Below are 19,912 nucleotides of genomic sequence, written 5' to 3'. Positions count from 1 at the left end.
AAAAAAAAAAAAAAAGCATCATAACTACAACTCCTGCAGAAGTCGTCCCACCATCGCCAGCGCCTCCGCATCATTACTAGTGAGGGATTCTTGTTCTCTCGCTTGCTGTTGGCGCTCCTCACGTCTTCTCTGCTCCGTGAGTCCGACTTGCACTATCGACTGTTGTACTCTCTGTGCATATTCCTGCATATTTGATATCACTCCATGCTCCATTTGCAGTTTTTCTAGTTCTTGTGTTTGCTCCTCCGTGCAGCGTGTGTGGTTTTGTTCAGCATCGATGTACTGTTGTTGTACTAGAGCGAGTTCGTTCTGTAGTTTTCGTCGCTTTTGCATGCATGCATGTAACTCTAATTCAAAATCTTTATTTTTAGCTAATACGTTTGGATCCTTCGCTGCAGTTTCAGCTATATGGCGCAGCGATTCAAGTTTTGATAAAACTTCCGTTTTAGAGTTTCTTACAAAATCAAGTCTCTCGTTAATTGTCTCCAGCATTTCTTCTTGCCGCCGTAACACCTCCCCTAAAATACGCAGGTCTTCTGTGAGAGGTACGTGATTCCCTTCAGAAGATATTAAATCCTCTTTATTTCCACCGTCTTCTTGTTTGTTTAAATCCTTTTTTTCTTCTTTTTCTTCCTCTTTCACTACATTGCATGATACACCTACACCAGTTGGTGATATACTGAATAAATAGGGTTCTATTGTCATGGTAACACCAGTAAGGATACAATTTAGTGTGGAATCTAATCCCATAAACTCAACAGGTGCGTCTACATCAAATGTACATCGTCCTTTATCACCCATACGTGTTATTGTTGTTAAAGTTGATGTTGTTATTGTTATTGGTACAGCTATACGTAAGTGACTCATCACTTCTTCCTCTTCTTCTTCTCCCCTTGATTCTCCAATAAATACCAGAGAAAGTCCTTCCTTTTCTAATGTTGTGAGAGTCGTTTTACACTGTAATGGCGGAATTGTCCTCCACTCCGATATCTCCCGCGGCGCATATTCGGACTTTACACGTACAACACTACCATTTTCTTCATAACCACACGAGATCTCTACGCACATTGGTGATCCCAGCGGTGGGTGTGGAATGAGTGTTATACGTGTTATCTGCAATGTGAGCCAGACAACGGCTTCTATCGCCAGATGGAACGATAAGTCACCCTTAACGTGTACCCCATTACACAACGGCAGTGTTAGCAGAAAGTTATTTGCTGTCGATGATGATGATGATGAAGAGGAAGAAGAAGAAGAGGAGGAGGATTCATACAATTGCAGGAGTTGATCTGGTAGTAAACGACACATACCGACAAAGTTTGTTTCATCTCTGCTGTAGCATTCAATCACCATCTGCTGATCCATACTATTATTATTATTATTATTATTATTATTATTATTATTATTATCATTATTATTATGATGATGATGGGTATCTTTAAACTCGAATCGGTGGCACAACTCCCAAGTTGGAGTTTCCTGCAAAGAACTCAGTGAGGATTCCATACTACTGTTACAGAGCGTTCCGCGAAGAAAATACGGTGGTGGGTGTAATGATGAATCAATATGACTCGCAGCAAATGATGAGAGCTGAACTAAAAAACATCTCTTACCTGAGTTGCTCATTCGACAGTGCTAAAGGGTTTTAACGGAGCGATAGATAAAAATAGGCAACGTTCCAAATACAATAAAAGGACTTTAGTTTCGTTCACACTATAGCCTCTTCTTTCACACTTTCTCTCCCTTCCCTCTCCCTCCCCTCTTTCTTTTTCTTTCTTTCTTTCACACACACACAGACACAGGCAAACCGGGAAATATGGAAACCTCCTCATTACCGAAAGAAAGGGAGGGAAAGAAAGAAAGAAAGAAAGAGAAATAAACCCAAATATATATATATATGTATACACAGATGCACATACACACACAGGCACAGAGAAAAACGCACCCACAAGCAAATTATACGGCAAGAAAAAAGAAGGGAACCAAAAAAAACAAACACTGAAAAGACTACTATACTGAACATATGACTCTTTTTTTTTTTTTTCATGTGAACGATGCCCCCACACTCTCAACATCCCTTAAGCATAAAGGACATGTTACGCGTTTGATTGCACAATCACGGCACAAAACTCGGTGACCACAAGGGAGCAGAAAAACAAGTGGTGACTCCGTCCCGTGGCACTCCAAACACTCTCGTAGAATACCTGTGGTTCGAACCACCAAAGCATTGTTGTTGCTAGTACTATTAGTCGGATTTTTCAAACTATCAGACAAAGAACTAGCACCTGTGGCCTGCCCACTCACAGGCGTAGAATCACCTACAACTGGAGAGGTCGCGACACATGCTGTTGGAAGCGTACCAGTCTCTTTATCTGGTGAAGGCAATGCCCGCGCCTCTCGCGTACGGAGCGCACACACCTCACGATGCCCATCATAGAGTGTGGGGGCAATAATACACATGCAGTGCGGACACCGGAATTGCTGCAGAATGGTGTCTTTGGCCACTAAACACAATGCCTTCCGTGGTTCGCGGCAGAGTGGGCAGCAATCCAGCGGCTTGGCACACTCCGCACAACAGGAAACATGACCACACGGCAGGAATGCGTACATTCGTGGGGCATCTAAACACACCAGACACAACTCGCTATCACTCTCAAGACTTCCTCTTTGGCTATTTGGTATTAATGGATGCGCTTGTCGCTGCATCTGCTGTCGGTGTTGAACTCGACACGTCTCGCGGTGTCCATCGAGAAGAACGGGATCGAGAACAATACCGCAAATATTACAGGTGGTTGGAAATGATTGTCTTATAGATGTAGAGGCCCGCAGATCCATTGGCCTGGGGGACCATTCCCTACGTCGTCGCCGTTCAAGGAAACGACCATCCGAACCTGTCTCATCTAATTGATCGCAGCACCACAAACAACAACAACAACAACAAGAATACCGATGACAGAAACCGTGTAATGAATTACCCATTCATTAAATACTTCTGAAGATTCGATGGAAACCCAAACCTTTCTTCTAGTTTCTCTTGTTGTTGTTCTTCTTCTTATTTTTTTGTTTCTTTCCCCACAACTAATATATTTGCTTTTGAGTTATTAATAATAATAAATTGGGAAGTACTGTATTCCCCACTTTCTTTGATTTTCTCTTACTTTCGTATAAACGCCAGAACTAGAAGCGAGTATCTGTCTCCCACCACCCCCATGTAAAAGATCATGGGAAGAAGAAGAAAAAAAAGAAAAAAGAATAACACAAGAAAAGAAAACACCAAAGATCACACAACGAAACAAAAAAAAAAATACAGAGAGAAAGAGGGATAAGTAGAAAGAAATAAATAACAACTCTATTCGATCCACTATTTTCCAAAGACGGTGATTGCTACTTCTACTGAACACCTAGACATCTCCTCTACCCAGAACTATATATATATATATATATATTAGAGAGAGAGAGAAAAAAAGAGGCATCCACACGCTTACTTACATGCTCTCCTATCCCAGACACACCAGCATACGTATGGAGAAGGATATTATATATAAGCAATTCAAAAAAAAAAAAACCGAGTGGAACAGAAAAAGCAGTAGGCGCCAAAAAATAGAAATACGGGATCATCATCGACACCATGATCACTCTCAACTATCAAGCAAAACAAAGAGCACACACACACACACACATAGAAAAAGAAATAGAAACAACCAAAGAGGGATATATAATGTCAGATAAAACCTGCTAGTCCTTTGCAGTGGGCTCCAATCTCCACAGCCTCCATCTGAAGTGATGCTAAAATACGGCGGAGTTCCTCCACGCGCCGCCGCGCAGCGTCCACTTCGCGCCGCATGCCCTCCTCTGCAGCACGGCAGGCGGCGGTGTCGCCCCGTTGCTGGCCGTCGGCGTACTTGCGGAGAAGCGCGCGGTGTGATTGCGCCTCGCCGTCGCGGGCAGTTGTGGCCCGTGCAGTGAGACCGGCCGTGGCGATCGACTCCGCGCGGAGAAACTCGCGTTCCGCCCGCAGCCACTCGTGTTCAAGCCGCAACTGCAGCTCCGCCCGCGACACACCTTCACTACTATTATTACTATTACCACCACCTCTAACCGCCATTAATCGTAGGAGTGTACTACTACTAATATAATAATAGTAATAGTAATAGGGAATACCACTTGGGCTTCCGTCAGCAGCGTAATCGCAGTATTGGGGAAAAGATATATGTACACCCTAGAGGAAATAAATATAGATAGAAGGAGAGAGAAATGAAAGGATAAAGGGAAAAAAGAAATTCAAACAACAGAAAAGGATGTTAAAGAGGGAGGAGACAACGCAAGAAAAAAAAAAAAAAACAGAGAGAAATACTCAATGACGGACGCTAGCAGTTACTACAAGAGCCTAAGAAACACAACGATAATAATAAAAAACGAAAGGCAACCTCATTGAGGATCATTCCCTTTAAATATGAAATTAAAAAAAAAAAAAATCAACACAAGAAGAATAAAACACAGGACTCCATATCACAACAGAATGAGAGACATAAGTCAACAAAAAAAAGATAATAAAAAAAAAAAAATACAAAACAAAAAAAAAAATCATCAACGAACACAAGAAAAATAATGATGCCCGAAATATATATTCGCAAGAAGAAAGCTTACGCCTCCTTTAAAAAAATTGCACCATCCACACTGTGATTCAAAGAAGAAAAAAAAAAAGGAGAGGGGAGGAGAGGATCATCACCACACCCTTGATTGTCCTTCTTCAACTGCTGAAGGAAGAGAAAAAAAAAAAAAACGCTTATTTTTTTTCTTGTGTTTTCTTTTGTTTTCTCTTCATTAGATTTCCCGTTTTTTTTTTTTTTGTTGTTTTGTTTTGATCTCTTTTAAATATTTAACCTCCTATAACTTCTCACATTATGAGTTTTTTTTTTTTTTCTTTTGTACCTTCCCACTTCTTCCTTCTCTTTTTGGCCCTTCAACTGCTGTCGCACTCACCTTTTTTCTCCCTTCACGCACTCACTTTTCGCTTTAACAGCAACAACTCTTTACAACACACAAGGAACGAAACAAACAGGGACAAAAAAAAAAGAGAAATGGAAACAACAACACCATCAATACCAACAACACCAACAATATCAGTATCATCATCAACCCTTATAGTATCGAAGTGGCACAAATCGTGCCTGCACAACTTCGCCCGGCACCCGCCGTCCCCGCACATCAATTTCCACCTTCTGCCCAATCTTCGACTTCTCCCGGTCCACAAACCCCATCGCGATGTTGCAGCCCAGCGAAGGCGACGGCGCCCCACTCGAGACGTGCCCCACCGCCTCGCCGCCCACAACAATCGGCATCCCCGCACGCGGCACCGGCCCTCTCTCCACTGATCGAATCCCAACACGCAATCGCCTTACAAGTTCCGGGGACTGTTGATATTTCTTCACACTCTCGTGGCCAATAAAGCCGCCCTCCGCCATTCGACGTTTGGGAATGCACCACATCAGCCGTGCGGCCACGGGGTTAATGTCCTCGTCGATCTCGTGTCCGTAGAGACTGAGTCCGGCCTCCAGCCGCAGCGTGTCGCGGGCACCGAGACCCGCCAACTGCACCTTCGGGTCCTGCAGCAGCAACTCCACAATGGACTCGGCGTCTTTGGGCTGCATCACCAAATCGAATCCATCCTCGCCAGAGTAACCGCAGCGTGTGAGGGTAATGGGAATACCTTTAAAGGAAACATTTAGGCGACTTCTCATAAATAATAACTTATCAAGATCTTCTACAAAGGGGGCGAGTACTTCTGCTGATTTAGGACCTTGTAGTGAAACTACAGCGCAATCAACTTCTACAACTGTGGTATTACCCTTAAACTCTTCAAGAGATGAACGCACATGGGCAATGTCCTTCTCTTTACAACCCGCATTTACCACACAGAACAAGTGATCAGGGTACTTACAAACAATACAATCATCTTTTACTCCACCTTCATGGTTAAGCAGTAATGTCAATACGGCCTGGCCTTCTTTCATTTCCGCAATACCGCATGGTGTAATCCATTCGAAGAACTTTTCACGATCAGGACCACGCAGTTCAATACAACCAACATGTGACAAGTCAAAGAGTCCAGCTGAGTTACGTGTGTGTAAGTGCTCTTGCAGGGCTCCAAGAGGATATTGGATGGGCATATCATAACCGGCAAAAGCACCCATACGAGCCTTCTTAGCCACATGGAACCCATGTAGAACAGTACGACGAAGCGAAGATGACATGTACTCGGTGATTTCCCCTTGTCACTTTAGACTGTAATTGTTACTTTTTTTTTTTTTAACCGTTATTGGTAGTAGTAATAATAATAATATTGTTATGATTTTATTGAGTGAGTGGGTGGATTGTAATACGGCAAGGGTAGATAGAAAGGGAAAAATAATAATAATAATAAAATTTAATAGCAATAGAGGGGAAGTAAAAAAAAATAATAATAATAATAATAATAATAATAATAATACCAAGAATGAAAAAAAAGATTGCGATAAAGTGAATAAAAGCATAGAAAGGAAAGGAAGGAAGAAGAAGAAAAAAAAAGAAATATATATATATATATATATATATATATATATATTCAATTTGTAATGGTACACTTTGTCGCATCTAGTGCTCTATTCTATTATTATTAATATTGTTGTTGAAACCATACTTGCTCAAAATTGCCTTCTTTCGTCTTTCTAGTTCTTCAGATGAAAGTAACAATGAAGGTGTACTTCCCACAAACGCCGCTGTTGTAACTCCTGGTGTTGCGGTTGATGCCCGTGAGGCCACATCCTCACTTTGCTCTTCCCTCTTGAGAGAATCAGGACGAGTACTATCGTATGATGGAAACCGAACAGGAGGAGGAGAGGGAGAAGGAGTAGGAATAGTAGTAGTAGTAGAAGAAGAAGAAGAGGAAAGAGGCGGAACAGCCGCATCACTACGACTAGAATTAGTCGTAAAAGGTGTCTTTAGATTGTTTGAAGGTTGTAATATCGTCTGTGGTGGTTTTTCCATCATCAATAAATCCCCAACACGTCCAATGTAATGACGCAGTGCATCCAGTTCTATATTCACAGCATCACGCAATGTGTGCACCTCCGCCTTGGCGTGAGTCAATTCTTTTTCTTTTTCCTGCTGCTGCCCTGTGGCTGCTGTGAGTGCGGCCTGCAGTCGTTGTTCCTCCCGCTCACGTTGGCCGAGTTGTCGGCGCAGCATCGCCACCTCTTCACTTAAATCACGAACTGCCGCCTCAAAAGAGTCCTGCGTGCGCTGCGACTTGACCACATCCGCCACTAACTGCTGCATCGCCTTCTGCATTCCAGCACGCAGAGCCACACCGTCATTGACTTGATGCGATTGTTGTTGTTGTTGCTGGAGTGAGGATATCATCTCACGCAGACGTTCGTGAAGCATATTGGCAATGGACTCTCGACGTGTAGCGCGTTCTTCTACAAGACGCATTTTTGTACTCTCTGCTGCTTCCTTCGCCTCTATGCGCAGACGCTGTTCGTCTAGTTTAGCCTCCATTGTGCGCTGATGTTCGCGGGCTTCATTTTCACTCTTCTGTTGTGCCCATAGTAGATCTTCATAGAGGTTCTGTTGTTTATCACGGTACGCAATTAAAGTAGAACTGGCAGTCTCTACACGTGATTGTAAAATTTGAATAACGGTAACAAGTCGTTGAACTTCTTTAAAAATAGGAGAATTAACTCCAGTATGTGACTCCTTTACTACTGATAAGGCTCTTGCACAGATAGTGTCACATGTCTCAGAATCAATCATACAAGATGGGGCCTCCATCCCATTTGCAAGTGGTATGGCATACCAGTCCTTCTGAAGCTCTTGTGGTTGATGATATTGTTGTTGTTGTTGTTGTTGTTGTTGATGTCGTTGATGTTCTTGTTGTTGTTGACGTCGTTGTTGACGCAGAAACTGGTTCGTTAGTTGAAGTCTCTCAAGTTGTAGACGGAGTCGATTTGTATCTTGACCATCTTTTAAATTATTGCATGGACTTTTTGTATTACTTCTTAATCGCTCTGTCTCACTATGGAGTGTCTTAATCTGAGATACCATTGTCTTCAATCGCAATGCAACAGTATCCCAAAGTACCTCTTGTTGTTGTTTCTGTATCAAACCCTGTTGTTGTTGTTGTTGGGAAGAAGGTTCTATTAACGATAAGATAGATTCCACAAAAGTACTCTCATCAAGTTCAGCAGGAGGAATATTGGCAGAAATGGATTGAATCTTCTGTGCAAATGCCTCGTGACGATCACGTTGTGCAGTGATGGTGCGGCGTAATTGTTGTATAGTCTCTACACTCTGTGCCAATTCCCGTTCCAGTGTGTGTACTTTACTCTCCAGTGTGTGAACAAGGCCAGATGGGGCCACTGTGTCTCCACGCATATCTACAATAAAGTTATTATATTCTTCTCTCAAATCAATGAGACATTGGCGTAATTCATGATCGTGTTCCAGTCGTACTAATGCCATCTGTGCCTCAAACTGTTCTGTCATGCGAGTTAGTTCACTAGCCACCAGAACCCGCTGCTGCGCTAACATAACTTGTGATGTAACCCGCACGTGATCCAATTCTTCTTGCAATCGTGCATTTTGTGCACGTAGACTATGTATTCTTGTGGAATCATTTCCAATGGGATTTCCCTCATCCCCACTAACGCGCGATGATGATCGAGATGACATGGGATGAGAATGAACTCCTGTTGATAATGTTGCTGTTGCGACAGCTCCTGGTGGTGGTTGTAGTAGTGATTCCCTTTGTGATTCTGTACATGGTCTAGCACTTGTATTAGCATGAGAAACATCCTCTGTTCCTGTTGTGGTTATTTCATTAGCAGTTGTAGAAGTTGAAGTAAAAGCAGGTTTTTTCTTTATAGTTGTTGTTGTTGTTGTTGCGGTGGTGTTTGAAGTGGTTGGTCCTGCAGTCGTAGATGTGTTTGTTGACCTCATATCAGAGGTTGTTTCCGCTGCTGGTTGTTTGCCCAAACAGAGTAGACTTTGTGGGGATTGCAGAAATGCCGCCATTGCTGTATCTATAGGGTTTGCAAAGTCTACACAGAAATCAGAGTCCCGTGAGAGTTTAGTGAGAAAGTAAAACAACACCAACATGTTAAAACAATGCCGTGCATGACCAGCCGCTATTGCATGGCGATCACACAAATGAACCGGCAATCCATGCTGCTCCAACACACGCCGTAGTGTATCCCAATTGCGAACCACATCCGGTGGATGTCGCTGCACACTGCGGAGATCCACACTTGCAGGAAAGAGACGACTCGCTAGTACTAAAAATACAACACCATCTCGCAGATCGGCGTACTTATTGCATGGACGAATCCCAGTTGTCTCAGCTGCCCACGATAAAAGTTCTTTCTTCCCGAGTGGAGCCATTCCACTGTATCAGTCTTCACTCTACTCGTAAAGAATGTAGTGCAGAAGAACAAAAAAACACAGAGAGGGACTGCTGCATACACAAACACAGCAGAAGGGGAAATTAACCTTTATATATATATATATATATATATATATATATATATATATATATATATCAAATAGATATTTGTAGTATGGGAGGAGTGGGGGAAGAAAGAAAAAAAAAAGAAAAAAAAGCAATACATCAAAAACAAAAGCGAGAGAAACAGAAAAGAAAGAAAACAACAGGCAGATAGAGAATAAATAAAGAAAAAAGAGAGGAATTGAAAAAAAAAAAAAAAAATGTTAGGCAAACCGAAAGAAATGATTATGAAAGGAGGAAACAACAAGAACAAAATAAGTCACGAGGAACGGAGGTGCATTCCCTCTCTCTCTCTCTCTCTCTATTTTTTTTTTTGTTTTGTTTGTGTCTGTGCGTTTACTTTGCGCAGATAGGTTCATACCGTGGGGCAAAAGACCTAACAATTTCAATAATCTTTTGCATAGCTGCGTGATATTGCTGCACCACAGTCTCATCTGCATCTACCTCATCTCTAATACTACCATTTTCCCACAGTTGAAGCCTATTACTCCCGCTCTCTGCAAAGTGGTAAAGTCCACGTCCATGTTTCACATCATTCTTATAGGATCCAATAAAGTACTCTGTTTCTTGTGGGTTAAAAAAGTACACCCCCACTCCATTCATCTTACCATCACCCCAGTGTCCCACATACTTCTTTCCACTTCGTCCAATAACATAGACACCCCATCCACTGTGTTTGTTGGATTCAAACTGTCCATCATAACTGTCTCCCTCTGGGTGGACCCAATAACCAACACCGTGTTTCTTCGTACCGTAGTATTGACCAGTATAAGTAGCTCCAGACGGGAACTGAAATGTACGCACTTCAGAAGGCGGCGGCTGCACGCCCAATACATTCGGCGCTACCGCACGCACGGCGGAAGTGATGGATTCCACCATCATTGCACACTCTACACGCTGCAGCGGTGTTGCCTCCGTCTCTGTTTGTAAAACCCCATTATCCCACACTTGCGAAGTAACAATTCCGTTTTCGTAACAGTAAAAACCGTTACCATTCTTTTTATCATGTGCGTAGCCGCCAACATAGAATATATTGTGGTCATGGTTAAAATAATACACCCCTTCTCCATCCATTTCACCTTCCTTCCATCGACCCAAATAACATTTACCAGACTCTGTGAACAAGTACACACCAAGACCCTCTTGCTTGTTATTTACGTACTCGCCCTCATATGTTTCACCGCCAGGATGACGCCAATGGCCCCGGCCATGTCGCTTAGTTCCATCAAAGGTACCCTCATAGACAGCACCAGACCTATATGTGTAACGTTGAGGATTAGAATTATTCTCCGGCTGCAATGCTGGTCCTTCTGTTGGAGAAGGTGCTAACGGCCCTGATGACATGCTCTTTTTATAATATGTGTAGTTCTCTACCTACCTACTTACCTACCTCTCTCTCTCTCCAAGATATCTCTCTCTTTTTTTTCTCTTTAATTCGGTTTTTTTTAATCTTCTTTCTCCGTTTTTTCGATAACTTTTACCCTTTTAGTCGTTTTCTTGTACGGTACTTTCACTCTGAAATGAATTAAGAAAGAAAAAAAAGAAAAAAAAAGAAGGCAGAACACAATTTAGGTCCACTGTCATCGTGAAACAATCCCTTATCCCTTATAGATCATAAAAGAAAGCAACGTATTATTAACCGTTCTTCCTAATAATACGCTCTATCACCCCTCTTAATAAAAAATTTTTTATTTTTTTTTCCTATTCAATGGATTTTTTTTTCTCTTAAAAATAAAAATAAACGAACTAAAAGGACTTTTTATGCGGCCCTTTTTTTTTTCCTTCCTCCATTCATCTATTTAGTGGGCAACCTCGCTGGCGTCCTTCACATCGTAGGGACCAGAGACGACGAAGCACTGCGACTGCATAGATGCCTGCACCTTTGGCTTGTCAAAGAAAAACACAGAACCGTCCTGGCGGTAGAAGATGGCCTCATCAATATCATTGAATGGTGTAACGCCGAGGCGCTTCAGCACGCCCTGCACCTTCTTGTCCTCGCCGCTGCTGCGGTGGACGGCCTTCACGGTGCGGCGCACAGAACCGCGGCCGCCGGTGCGCACAGACTCCGCGCGCTTGCGGAGCATCTCTTGGGTGATAGCTGGCATGACTATTCGGGGACGAAACAGGCTCGCTAGAGGAATAAGGTATGGGTGTGTGTGTGTGTGTGTGTGTGTGTGTGTGTTATTTACACAGAGGCAAAAGGAAAAGGAAGAAGAAAAAAAAAGAAAAAAGTAAATAAAATAAGCTGGTGTAATCTATGAGGTAGGGAGCGTCAACAACAAAAAAAAAGACAGTTAGAAGAATGATAAACATACAAACATTCAACACAAGTAAATCATATATATACACATACACAGACATATAGAGGTACATGCATTTGGATTATATGTATGTACGTATGTATGATTTACTCGTGTTGAATGTTTGTACGCATATATATGTATATATATGATTATAAATATTTTATTTTAGTCTCCAATTCGCTGGGTAACGAAAAGGAGAGAAAAAAAAAAAGATAAAACAAAAACAGACATTATCAGCTATTTCAGACACATACCCATGCTCACTAGTAGATGCGTTGTGGCTTACCCATTGTGGACTTGATGTACGCAGACTTGAGGTTCTGCCAGTTCTTCTTCAGGAGTGAGACGAGGAAGTTGAGTGCCATAACAGTGTTCTGACGCACCTGATCCTCTGTCATTTCCACATGACCCACACATGTACCAAGGCAAAGCACCTTCTTCAGTTGGAACTTAACAGTGGACTGAAGCTCAAGCACCTTCTCAGGCAGACTCTCGCTCATCGCACACACTGTTGGGAACTTACCAACACGATGCATGTGAGGACCCACAAGACGGGGCACCGTCTTGATGATGGACTCTGAGCACAAGAACGCATCATACTTGTTGCACATCTTCTTCACGAGCTTCTTGTTCTTGTTCAGCTTCTTCAGCTCTTCCTGGTTCATCGTCGGCACGTCGTTCTTCTTAGCGATATCCTCGTGCACAAGGTCGCACAGCAGGCAGACGGTCATGCGAGGACGGCAGACGTGAGGAAGACGAATAGAGCCGGAGAAACGCTTGTCCTTCTGGGGGTCGTAGTTCTTCAGGTTCACCTGCAGATCAATGCTCTCCTTGAACTTGCGCTCCTTGCGGGTGCTCAGGACGGCCTGAATGGCCTCCGACAGCTGTGCTGGAGGGATCTTGGACATTACTGCGTGAAGTTAAGGCGCGAAATAGCCTTTATATAGTGAGAAATATAAAGAGAGTAATTTAATATAATTTGTGTTGTTAGAGAGAAAAGAAAAAAAGAAAAGGAAAGAAATAGTAAAAAAAAAATAAGAAAGAAAAGGAAAAAAAGGAGAGCAACAGCAGCATCAGCTGCACATATACAGTAAAGAAAAGTAGTGCAATTAAGATCACCCCCTCATATAGGGAGTGACCTTTTATTTATTCTTTTTGCAATGATCCATAAAAAAAAAAGATCAAAAACAAAAAAAAAAATTAATGAGAAAAAAAGCAGATCAGTCCGTCCAATACCATGCGTATTTTTTTCATTCTTTCTAGTGGTCTGTCTTCTTGCGGAAGCCACAGCCTGTTGTCAGCATTGCCTTACCACCTGTGGGGCGGCACAACTTCGTGGCGCAGCCGTTGCACTGCACCTCCGACGTGGCATGGCTGTACACAACGGTGATGGCGTTGCAACCGGGGCACTTCACGTCCATAAAGAATGAGTTGGGGCCTTGCACCAAGCGGCGGCGCTTGTGCTTCATGCGCTCGGAGCGCACCGTTGGGTAGCTGAGGTCAGAGTCAAAGAATCCCATGTTGCGGACCTACACATTATTAAAGAAGAAGAAAAAGAAGAAAAGGAGAGAAAAAGAAAAAGAAGAAGAGAGAACAATTTTCATATTAGTTAAGTAATTACAATAGTATCAATATAGCAAACAAGAATAACTATAAGAGTAGAAGCTCCAACAGCAACTACTCTAAGAGGGGTGATAAACTCACCCACCCCCCTCTCCTCCTTTCTCACATTTTTGTTTGTGTTTGTTTTTTTTTTTTTGGTTTTTTGGTTTGTTGTTGATCTTTTTTTTTTGTTTCCATCCTCCATCCTTCATTCCTTTGCCTCGACCGAGAAAGTAGAAGCAAAGTTGAAAGAAAAAGAAGAGATCCCATAAAGAAGAAAGAAAAAAAATGAATGAAGAAGAAATCATGCGTAGTTGGAAAAAGAAAAAGTTTTTACCTTTCCCTGTTCCTGTTTCCTGTTTTGTTTCTACTTCTTGACCTTCGCACCAACCGGCACGCGGGCTGCCGCCTTCTTCTTCGCCGCTGCCACCTTCTTGGATGAAGCTGCTGTTGTTGACTTTGAACCAATCTTTGTGCCAATCTTCTTTGTGATAGCAGCCTTCTTCTCCTGCTGGCGCTTACGCTTGGCATCGCGGCGCTTCTTCTCTGTCTGCGACTTGGCGTGAGCCCTGAGTGCGCGCTTGACGATGCGCTGCTCCTCCACGAGGAACGCCCGGACGACGCGGTCCCGCACCTGATCGTGGCTCAACACACCGCCGTAGGGGCGTGAGGTGCTCTTCTTGTGGTGCGAGGCGAGGCGGGCCTCCGTGTGGTGGAGTGCCTTCGTGCCGGCGAGGCGCTTGTGGCCGAGGACCCACGGCGTGTGGGGCCCCTGCGAGCGTTTCTCGCGCTTCTGCATGACGAGGCGGTTGCCGGGCGTGCGCACGAGCTTCATGCGATTGCCGCGCGTTGCATAGTGCATGCGGCGACGGTACTGCACACGTGGACAAGCCATCTTCTTCTGTATATATATACATATAGTGTATATAGTGTATATAGTGTAGAGTGGGCAGTGGGCAGATCAAGAGAAAGAGATTATATATAGAAAGGGGGAACACATTGAATATATACATATATACACACAGAGAGAGAGAAAGAAAGGCTTGGCAATTTAAAACAAAAAAGGATTCTTCAGAAAATGTAAAAAGGGGGGGTCTCGTATAGTACTGAATTTACTCCTGTCGGAACATTTGCTTCCCACGACGATTTTTACCAAGTTTTAAAATAGAGAAACCACCACCACTACTACTATTATTATTATTATCGTCATTATCGCTTTCGTTATTCCTGTTGTTGTTAGAATGCTGTTGCTCTCTTGATTCCTCCAGTAACACCCATGCCTCTTTCCCAACACTAGAAGCAACTCGTACAGCCGCTACAGTTTCCAAATGTGAGAGAGGACCAAAAAAAATCAAACATTCACCATGTCCATTGATATCCTTGTATCCAATGAACGCCGCTCCGAATTGGCTCCCATGTCGCAAATGAAGTCCCATCACATCTGTAAGATAACGATAGGCTTTACAAGAAAGAGTATGTCGCTTGTACAAAACATCACGGAGCTCTTTATCCTCAACTCTATCAAAAATGATGGCAAAAGAATGGTTTAAGTATTCCAGTTCTTCAATACTGAGATGAGTGCTATCATAGTGCTTCTTTCTTCCCTGTGGCAAGACTTGCAGATACTGTAAAGGATCTTCACAAATAAACAGTGGTCCGTGTGTTCCAATGATACGAATAATGGAATGATTTCCTCCTACTCTAATTTCATCTCTATACTGCTGCCGTTTCTCCTCATCCATATTCTGTATCTCCAATAATAAACACAAAGAGAAAAAAGGGGTTGGAGGCTATCGTCAGCAGACTCAGACCGCTGCGTACCGGGCCCCCACAGCTTTTTTTTTTTTGCGTTTAAGAAGACAGAGTAAAACAAAAAAAGAAGAAAGGAAAAAAAAAATAGAATCATCTTAAACTATACAATAAATATATGCATCACTTTTCCATTTAAATGAAGACTTATGTCAATATATATATATATATATATATATATATATATATATATTCTTTTTTCTTGAATCATCCATGCATATGGATTAGCCATTCTACCCATATGCTGTTCGTTTTTGCATGTCTGCATTCTTTTTTTTTTTTTTTTCTTGTCTGCATTTTTTTTTTTTTTTTTTTTCATTTTCCCTGTAAATCCCCACTCCATCACCCGACCAACTCAGTCACTATCTTCTTTTGCTTCCTTCTTTTTTTTCTTCTTTTCTTCTTGTTTTTTTTTCTTGTGTCTTGTCGACGTTGCAAAGAGTAATTAATCCTCAGGTCAAATATGCTCAGAGTTTTTGCTTCTATTTGCTTTTATCGCCAACTATGTCATGATTGGATTTGTTCTACCAGTACTTTGTGGACGTCTCGGGTTCCATCGTCCTTCAAAGATTGGTCTATACTTCATCTTGGACAAATCAAAGACAACACCATCTTTGTTTGTTACGAACCTTTCCTGATCGTACTCAACGGGATCACTCTCTGGTTTACCTTCACGTCTTTCTTGCATCATAACACGCCACCGTTCGTAGGTATCACGATCCATACCAATAATACGTCCCGTTTTCGGATCTTCCACAACAATCTCTTCTTCATTACGTTCATGTGGAAACTTTGTGATGGGAATAGAAGCAGAGTCCCACGGTGCCAATTCCGGTGATGGGGTTTCATCCTTTTCGGACTTCCCTCCACGCATCGCTTGATATAAACGTTTTTCCAATGGGTCACCAGTCGGTTTCCCTTGAATTTCTCGCATAGTGGTATTCTCTATGTAATCATGCAGGTGTTCCTTAGGGTACCAGTGGTAGTATGAAGGCAGTTGCTCCCACTGTACTTCTTCACCTGGTTCTAATAATGGTCGTAACTTTGTACCGCTTGTCCCAGGACGCACTAATCTACCATCACTCATTTGATGATACTTTGGACCAAAACCAGTTCCTTGCATATGTCGATACTTCTCCGCCACTTTGTTGGGTTTAAACATAGTGGAAGAAAATTGTTTAATAGGTGGAACCCCAAGTTGGGTATCAGAGAGGGAAAACATGTCATTTTCAATAAAATCACCAAAACACTCTACACCATAGCCATTTGTAGGGACAGGATTAATAACGGCAAGTGCAGCTCGGCGTGATACAGAGAGTTGTACACCAAAGTGTCCACATGCCTGTGGAGTTGTAAGACAGTGAATTACGGAGCCACGCTTCTGAAAAGCGATGCGCAGCTCTTCGTCGATAAAATGTAAATTTCGTCCTGTTCCTAAAAAAATAACATCAGGTACAGGATATAAATGAAGTAAAAGTGCCATAGTACGTTCATTTACTTCTTCAAAACTACTAATGTTCCAGTGATAATATGCTTTATCCGTTACTATACAGGAACCAATAACTTCTTTATCATTAACAAAAATACTATCAGGTGAATATGCAGTGATACGCATCTTTGTCATTCCACGAGGTTCTTCCACACGTGCAGAAAAAGGATTCGCATGAAATTGGGTCGCCATCTTTTCTTCATTGTAAAATCTTTCTTGACCTTCTTTTGTTTGAAGAGAAAGTCCACTCGCCGTTTTACCAGACTCACGTTGTCGTTTTAACCACTGTGCCAGTGCGACACTATCTTGTGGTCTATATCCAGGGCATATCTTAAAAGGATCATACGTTGGATCACTCGGGTGTGGTCTTCGGCGTTTCTGTGTTTCTCCCATTGTCATTTCTGAACGTTTAGACTCTGCAATAAACTTACGGTACTCCGCCTCATTTTCCACCTGCAACTGTCGTCGCATGAGCACTAATTCCTCATCTGCTTCATAGTCACTTGGCTTTGGTGACTTGACGAGACGGTTTGCGTGTTCCACATCCATATACGCCTCACGAGTACCTGTACCTGTAAAGAGTTGTCCATCTGCAGTTGTGTGCAGTTTTTGTTCATTCACTAATCGACTTGTTGTGATGCGTTGAGCCTCTAACCACTTCTGATCTCGTTCTGCCATGTAATCCTCTACGGACTGTCCGGGCCGCATGCCCACCCGCACACCGCCCTCTTGTTGCAAGTACGTTCGCTTGTATGCATCTGCACTCATTGGCAACTCCGTCAGTGGGGCATCGCGCGGGTCTGGCACATATTGCCGCACGAGTCGCTGCACTCCGCGCCGCACACGTGTTTTCCAGTCAACTGGTGAGTTCTTTGCCTGCAGTGTACACCGACGCATGGAAGTCGGCAGAGTTGCACGCCGTATTTCCCTTTTCTTCTTTTTTTTTTTTCTTTTTATTCTGATGGCTTAGGGGATTCAAACAAATAGGAATCCACTTGAAATAGATGTGTTGCGGATGTGCAACACGTTATCTGATAAGGAACAAAAAAAAAGAAAAAAAAGAAAAAAAGAAACACAACAGTAGAAAGAAGAACAAGAAAGGAAGAAGAAAAAAAAGAAAAGAGAGAGAGATAGAGCTCTACAGAAAGAAAAAAAAAACAGGGAGAACCAATACAAAAAACGCGAAAGGGGGAAAGAAAAATAAAGTAAATAAAAGATGCTTATAGTACGGCAGTCCATCGCATTAGCAAGTCTATCATCATGTGTTTATTAGTCCATGTGTGTATCTGCCAATGACAAAACACTCGCACTAGATGTGCATCCTTTATCTTTATACAGCTACTCCCTCTTCAATCTGTGCCATGATGGCGGTCACACTTAAAGAAGGTGCTGTTAACACTGGTGCTATGGATTCTCCTGTTGTCCCGGACATCTCATCATTACTTTTGGTCTTTATCGTCCCATTCGGTACAATGAGAAAACGTCTTGGCATATCTTCACATGATGGGAGAATAGCCACAAGTTCTTCATGTTCCTCGTCTACTGCCACTACAAGCATGAGACCCGCTAGTGGAGCCAATGGCACCTCCTCTAAAATCTCTGCATGTGAAATAGCACAGAGACAATCGGAGAGACTTGAGGTTGCTGCAATCTTACGACACACCACCGCATCTCCCTGCATCTCATACTGCACAAACTGCAGTTGGGCGAGTGGGAGTACCATCTTTGCACACCCTAATGGAAATTGCGGTGTGCCAACAAAATATTCACGAATACTGTGTTCACGCATGGAGATGCTGCACTTCCGCTCAACAGGGGAGACGCAGAAAAACTCACAATCCGGAAGAACTCGTTGTACGTCTTCTTGAAGAAATGTAGACCACGTCTCTGATCCATCTTGGGCAACAACCGTTACAACATGAGTAGGTCGCAGCAATTCAATCAATCTGCGAAAATATACTCCCTCTTTAACACCTGGAGCAGGGGCTGGGGCATCAATCACGAGATGTACACGTTCATGTCCTGCTTCTTTTAATAAAGCTTCTGTACAATCATTTAATTGTTCCACAAAGTGTAGAAATGAGACTATCGTCGCTGCAGAAGGGAGAGTTGCCTCACCAACAAAAAGAGAAAATGGCAACAACGTTGGCGCACATGTTGTGCCTGGCCATAGTGTGTGCTCTACCTCTACAGTTGAAATACAGCCTGGTGAATAAATACAGTTAGACTCTGCATTAAGATCCATTAAATATACAGCAGCAGCGTGATCTCCTGTTTCTGCAGCAGCAGTAGCAGCATCTTCACGCAGTAGATTACATATAGTATGAGCCGTTAACGTTTTTCCACTGTGTGTTCTACCAATAACGAGAACCTTTGTACGGCGTTCTGCTGTCAATGTACGCTGGCACAACTGCACAACAGCAGTCATACCAGTTGCCACTTTCACCGTCTCAAAGGGAGTGTTAGAGGTTGCCAATACAGATCCTCCTTCTAGTGTGTAGAGAACAACACAGCGCTGGTCTGTCTCGAGGTAGAATACACACGGTTCTCTAGCTTTAAGAAGAATACCAGCAATCTCAACCACACCAGACTGCAGTAACAACTCCACTGCACCGCTGCCACTTATTGTACACTCCTCACCTGCGCTAATCGTTATCTTACGCTGGAAACTCATTGGAAACTGCTCAAATCCTTTTTCTTTTTTGTTTTTTTTTGTTTTTACCTTTCGCTTTCTTTTATTCTGTGCAGTTGTATTACACGATCTTGTTCTTGTTTTTGTTTTTTTCTTTAAGTTTCTTTCCCACAAACCCGTACACTTTCTGTCACACTTCTCTTACCTCTTATTTCTGGCAAGTGTGAGAGTATATATGCCTCTCTCTCTCTCTCTCTCTCTATCTATATATATATATATATATATATATAGATAGATATGTGTGTGTATGTATATGTGTGTGCAAATTGTATCGTCTTGACCAAAAACGACTCTCCGTGTTTCCCCTTATTTGTAAGGGGAAGAGACCGCACCACAGGGCAAATAACACAGTGAAGAGAAGAGAAAGAAAACAAAAAAAAAAAAAAGAAAGAATCCATTACAATACCAGAAACAATGGTTTATGTAAAACAACTTTGGTAGAGCACCAATAATTATAAAGGAGGGGGTAGAGA

At 42.6% G+C, this 19,912-nt stretch overlaps 12 protein-coding genes across 12 annotated transcripts; all 12 read right to left on the bottom strand.

The window, feature by feature from the left end:
• Positions 1 to 24: 24 nt before the first annotated feature.
• On the bottom strand, positions 25 to 1,626 carry TM35_000064710 (uncharacterized protein; the record flags this gene model as incomplete). Its single annotated transcript, XM_029023508.1, has 1 exon — positions 25 to 1,626. The coding sequence occupies one exon, from the start codon at positions 1,624 to 1,626 to the stop codon at positions 25 to 27; it is 1,602 nt and encodes a 533-aa protein (XP_028885532.1).
• Positions 1,627 to 2,043: 417 nt separating this feature from the next.
• TM35_000064700 (uncharacterized protein) lies at positions 2,044 to 2,979 on the bottom strand (the record flags this gene model as incomplete). Its single annotated transcript, XM_029023507.1, has 1 exon — positions 2,044 to 2,979. One exon carries the CDS (start codon positions 2,977 to 2,979, stop codon positions 2,044 to 2,046), a length of 936 nt encoding a protein of 311 aa, XP_028885531.1.
• Positions 2,980 to 3,721: 742 nt separating this feature from the next.
• Positions 3,722 to 4,105, bottom strand: TM35_000064690 (uncharacterized protein; the record flags this gene model as incomplete). The annotated part of the gene is made up of 1 exon (XM_029023506.1): positions 3,722 to 4,105. The coding sequence occupies one exon, from the start codon at positions 4,103 to 4,105 to the stop codon at positions 3,722 to 3,724; it is 384 nt and encodes a 127-aa protein (XP_028885530.1).
• A 1,030-nt stretch (positions 4,106 to 5,135) lies between these two features.
• TM35_000064680 (putative glycine synthase) lies at positions 5,136 to 6,254 on the bottom strand (the record flags this gene model as incomplete). Its single annotated transcript, XM_029023505.1, has 1 exon — positions 5,136 to 6,254. One exon carries the CDS (start codon positions 6,252 to 6,254, stop codon positions 5,136 to 5,138), a length of 1,119 nt encoding a protein of 372 aa, XP_028885529.1.
• A 379-nt stretch (positions 6,255 to 6,633) lies between these two features.
• TM35_000064670 (uncharacterized protein) lies at positions 6,634 to 9,420 on the bottom strand (the record flags this gene model as incomplete). Its single annotated transcript, XM_029023504.1, has 1 exon — positions 6,634 to 9,420. The coding sequence occupies one exon, from the start codon at positions 9,418 to 9,420 to the stop codon at positions 6,634 to 6,636; it is 2,787 nt and encodes a 928-aa protein (XP_028885528.1).
• A 460-nt stretch (positions 9,421 to 9,880) lies between these two features.
• TM35_000064660 (uncharacterized protein) lies at positions 9,881 to 10,888 on the bottom strand (the record flags this gene model as incomplete). Its single annotated transcript, XM_029023503.1, has 1 exon — positions 9,881 to 10,888. The coding sequence occupies one exon, from the start codon at positions 10,886 to 10,888 to the stop codon at positions 9,881 to 9,883; it is 1,008 nt and encodes a 335-aa protein (XP_028885527.1).
• Positions 10,889 to 11,343: 455 nt separating this feature from the next.
• TM35_000064650 (basic transcription factor 3a) lies at positions 11,344 to 11,649 on the bottom strand (the record flags this gene model as incomplete). The annotated part of the gene is made up of 1 exon (XM_029023502.1): positions 11,344 to 11,649. One exon carries the CDS (start codon positions 11,647 to 11,649, stop codon positions 11,344 to 11,346), a length of 306 nt encoding a protein of 101 aa, XP_028885526.1.
• Positions 11,650 to 12,110: 461 nt separating this feature from the next.
• TM35_000064640 (60S ribosomal protein L10a) lies at positions 12,111 to 12,755 on the bottom strand (the record flags this gene model as incomplete). Its single annotated transcript, XM_029023501.1, has 1 exon — positions 12,111 to 12,755. The coding sequence occupies one exon, from the start codon at positions 12,753 to 12,755 to the stop codon at positions 12,111 to 12,113; it is 645 nt and encodes a 214-aa protein (XP_028885525.1).
• A 1,061-nt stretch (positions 12,756 to 13,816) lies between these two features.
• On the bottom strand, positions 13,817 to 14,344 carry TM35_000064630 (60S ribosomal protein L34; the record flags this gene model as incomplete). Its single annotated transcript, XM_029023500.1, has 1 exon — positions 13,817 to 14,344. The coding sequence occupies one exon, from the start codon at positions 14,342 to 14,344 to the stop codon at positions 13,817 to 13,819; it is 528 nt and encodes a 175-aa protein (XP_028885524.1).
• A 217-nt stretch (positions 14,345 to 14,561) lies between these two features.
• TM35_000064620 (uncharacterized protein) lies at positions 14,562 to 15,191 on the bottom strand (the record flags this gene model as incomplete). Its single annotated transcript, XM_029023499.1, has 1 exon — positions 14,562 to 15,191. One exon carries the CDS (start codon positions 15,189 to 15,191, stop codon positions 14,562 to 14,564), a length of 630 nt encoding a protein of 209 aa, XP_028885523.1.
• Positions 15,192 to 15,760: 569 nt separating this feature from the next.
• On the bottom strand, positions 15,761 to 17,644 carry TM35_000064610 (uncharacterized protein; the record flags this gene model as incomplete). The annotated part of the gene is made up of 1 exon (XM_029023498.1): positions 15,761 to 17,644. The coding sequence occupies one exon, from the start codon at positions 17,642 to 17,644 to the stop codon at positions 15,761 to 15,763; it is 1,884 nt and encodes a 627-aa protein (XP_028885522.1).
• Positions 17,645 to 18,077: 433 nt separating this feature from the next.
• On the bottom strand, positions 18,078 to 19,421 carry TM35_000064600 (uncharacterized protein; the record flags this gene model as incomplete). Its single annotated transcript, XM_029023497.1, has 1 exon — positions 18,078 to 19,421. The coding sequence occupies one exon, from the start codon at positions 19,419 to 19,421 to the stop codon at positions 18,078 to 18,080; it is 1,344 nt and encodes a 447-aa protein (XP_028885521.1).
• Between the last annotated feature and the right edge of the window lie 491 nt (positions 19,422 to 19,912).

The sequence above is a fragment of the Trypanosoma theileri genome (assembly GCF_002087225.1).
Source record: "Trypanosoma theileri isolate Edinburgh chromosome Unknown TM35_Tth_6_V1, whole genome shotgun sequence".
Classification (NCBI taxonomy): domain Eukaryota; phylum Euglenozoa; class Kinetoplastea; order Trypanosomatida; family Trypanosomatidae; genus Trypanosoma; species Trypanosoma theileri.
The sequence above is the reverse complement of the archived record's forward strand: the minus strand, read 5'-3'. Positions and strand labels throughout refer to the sequence as shown.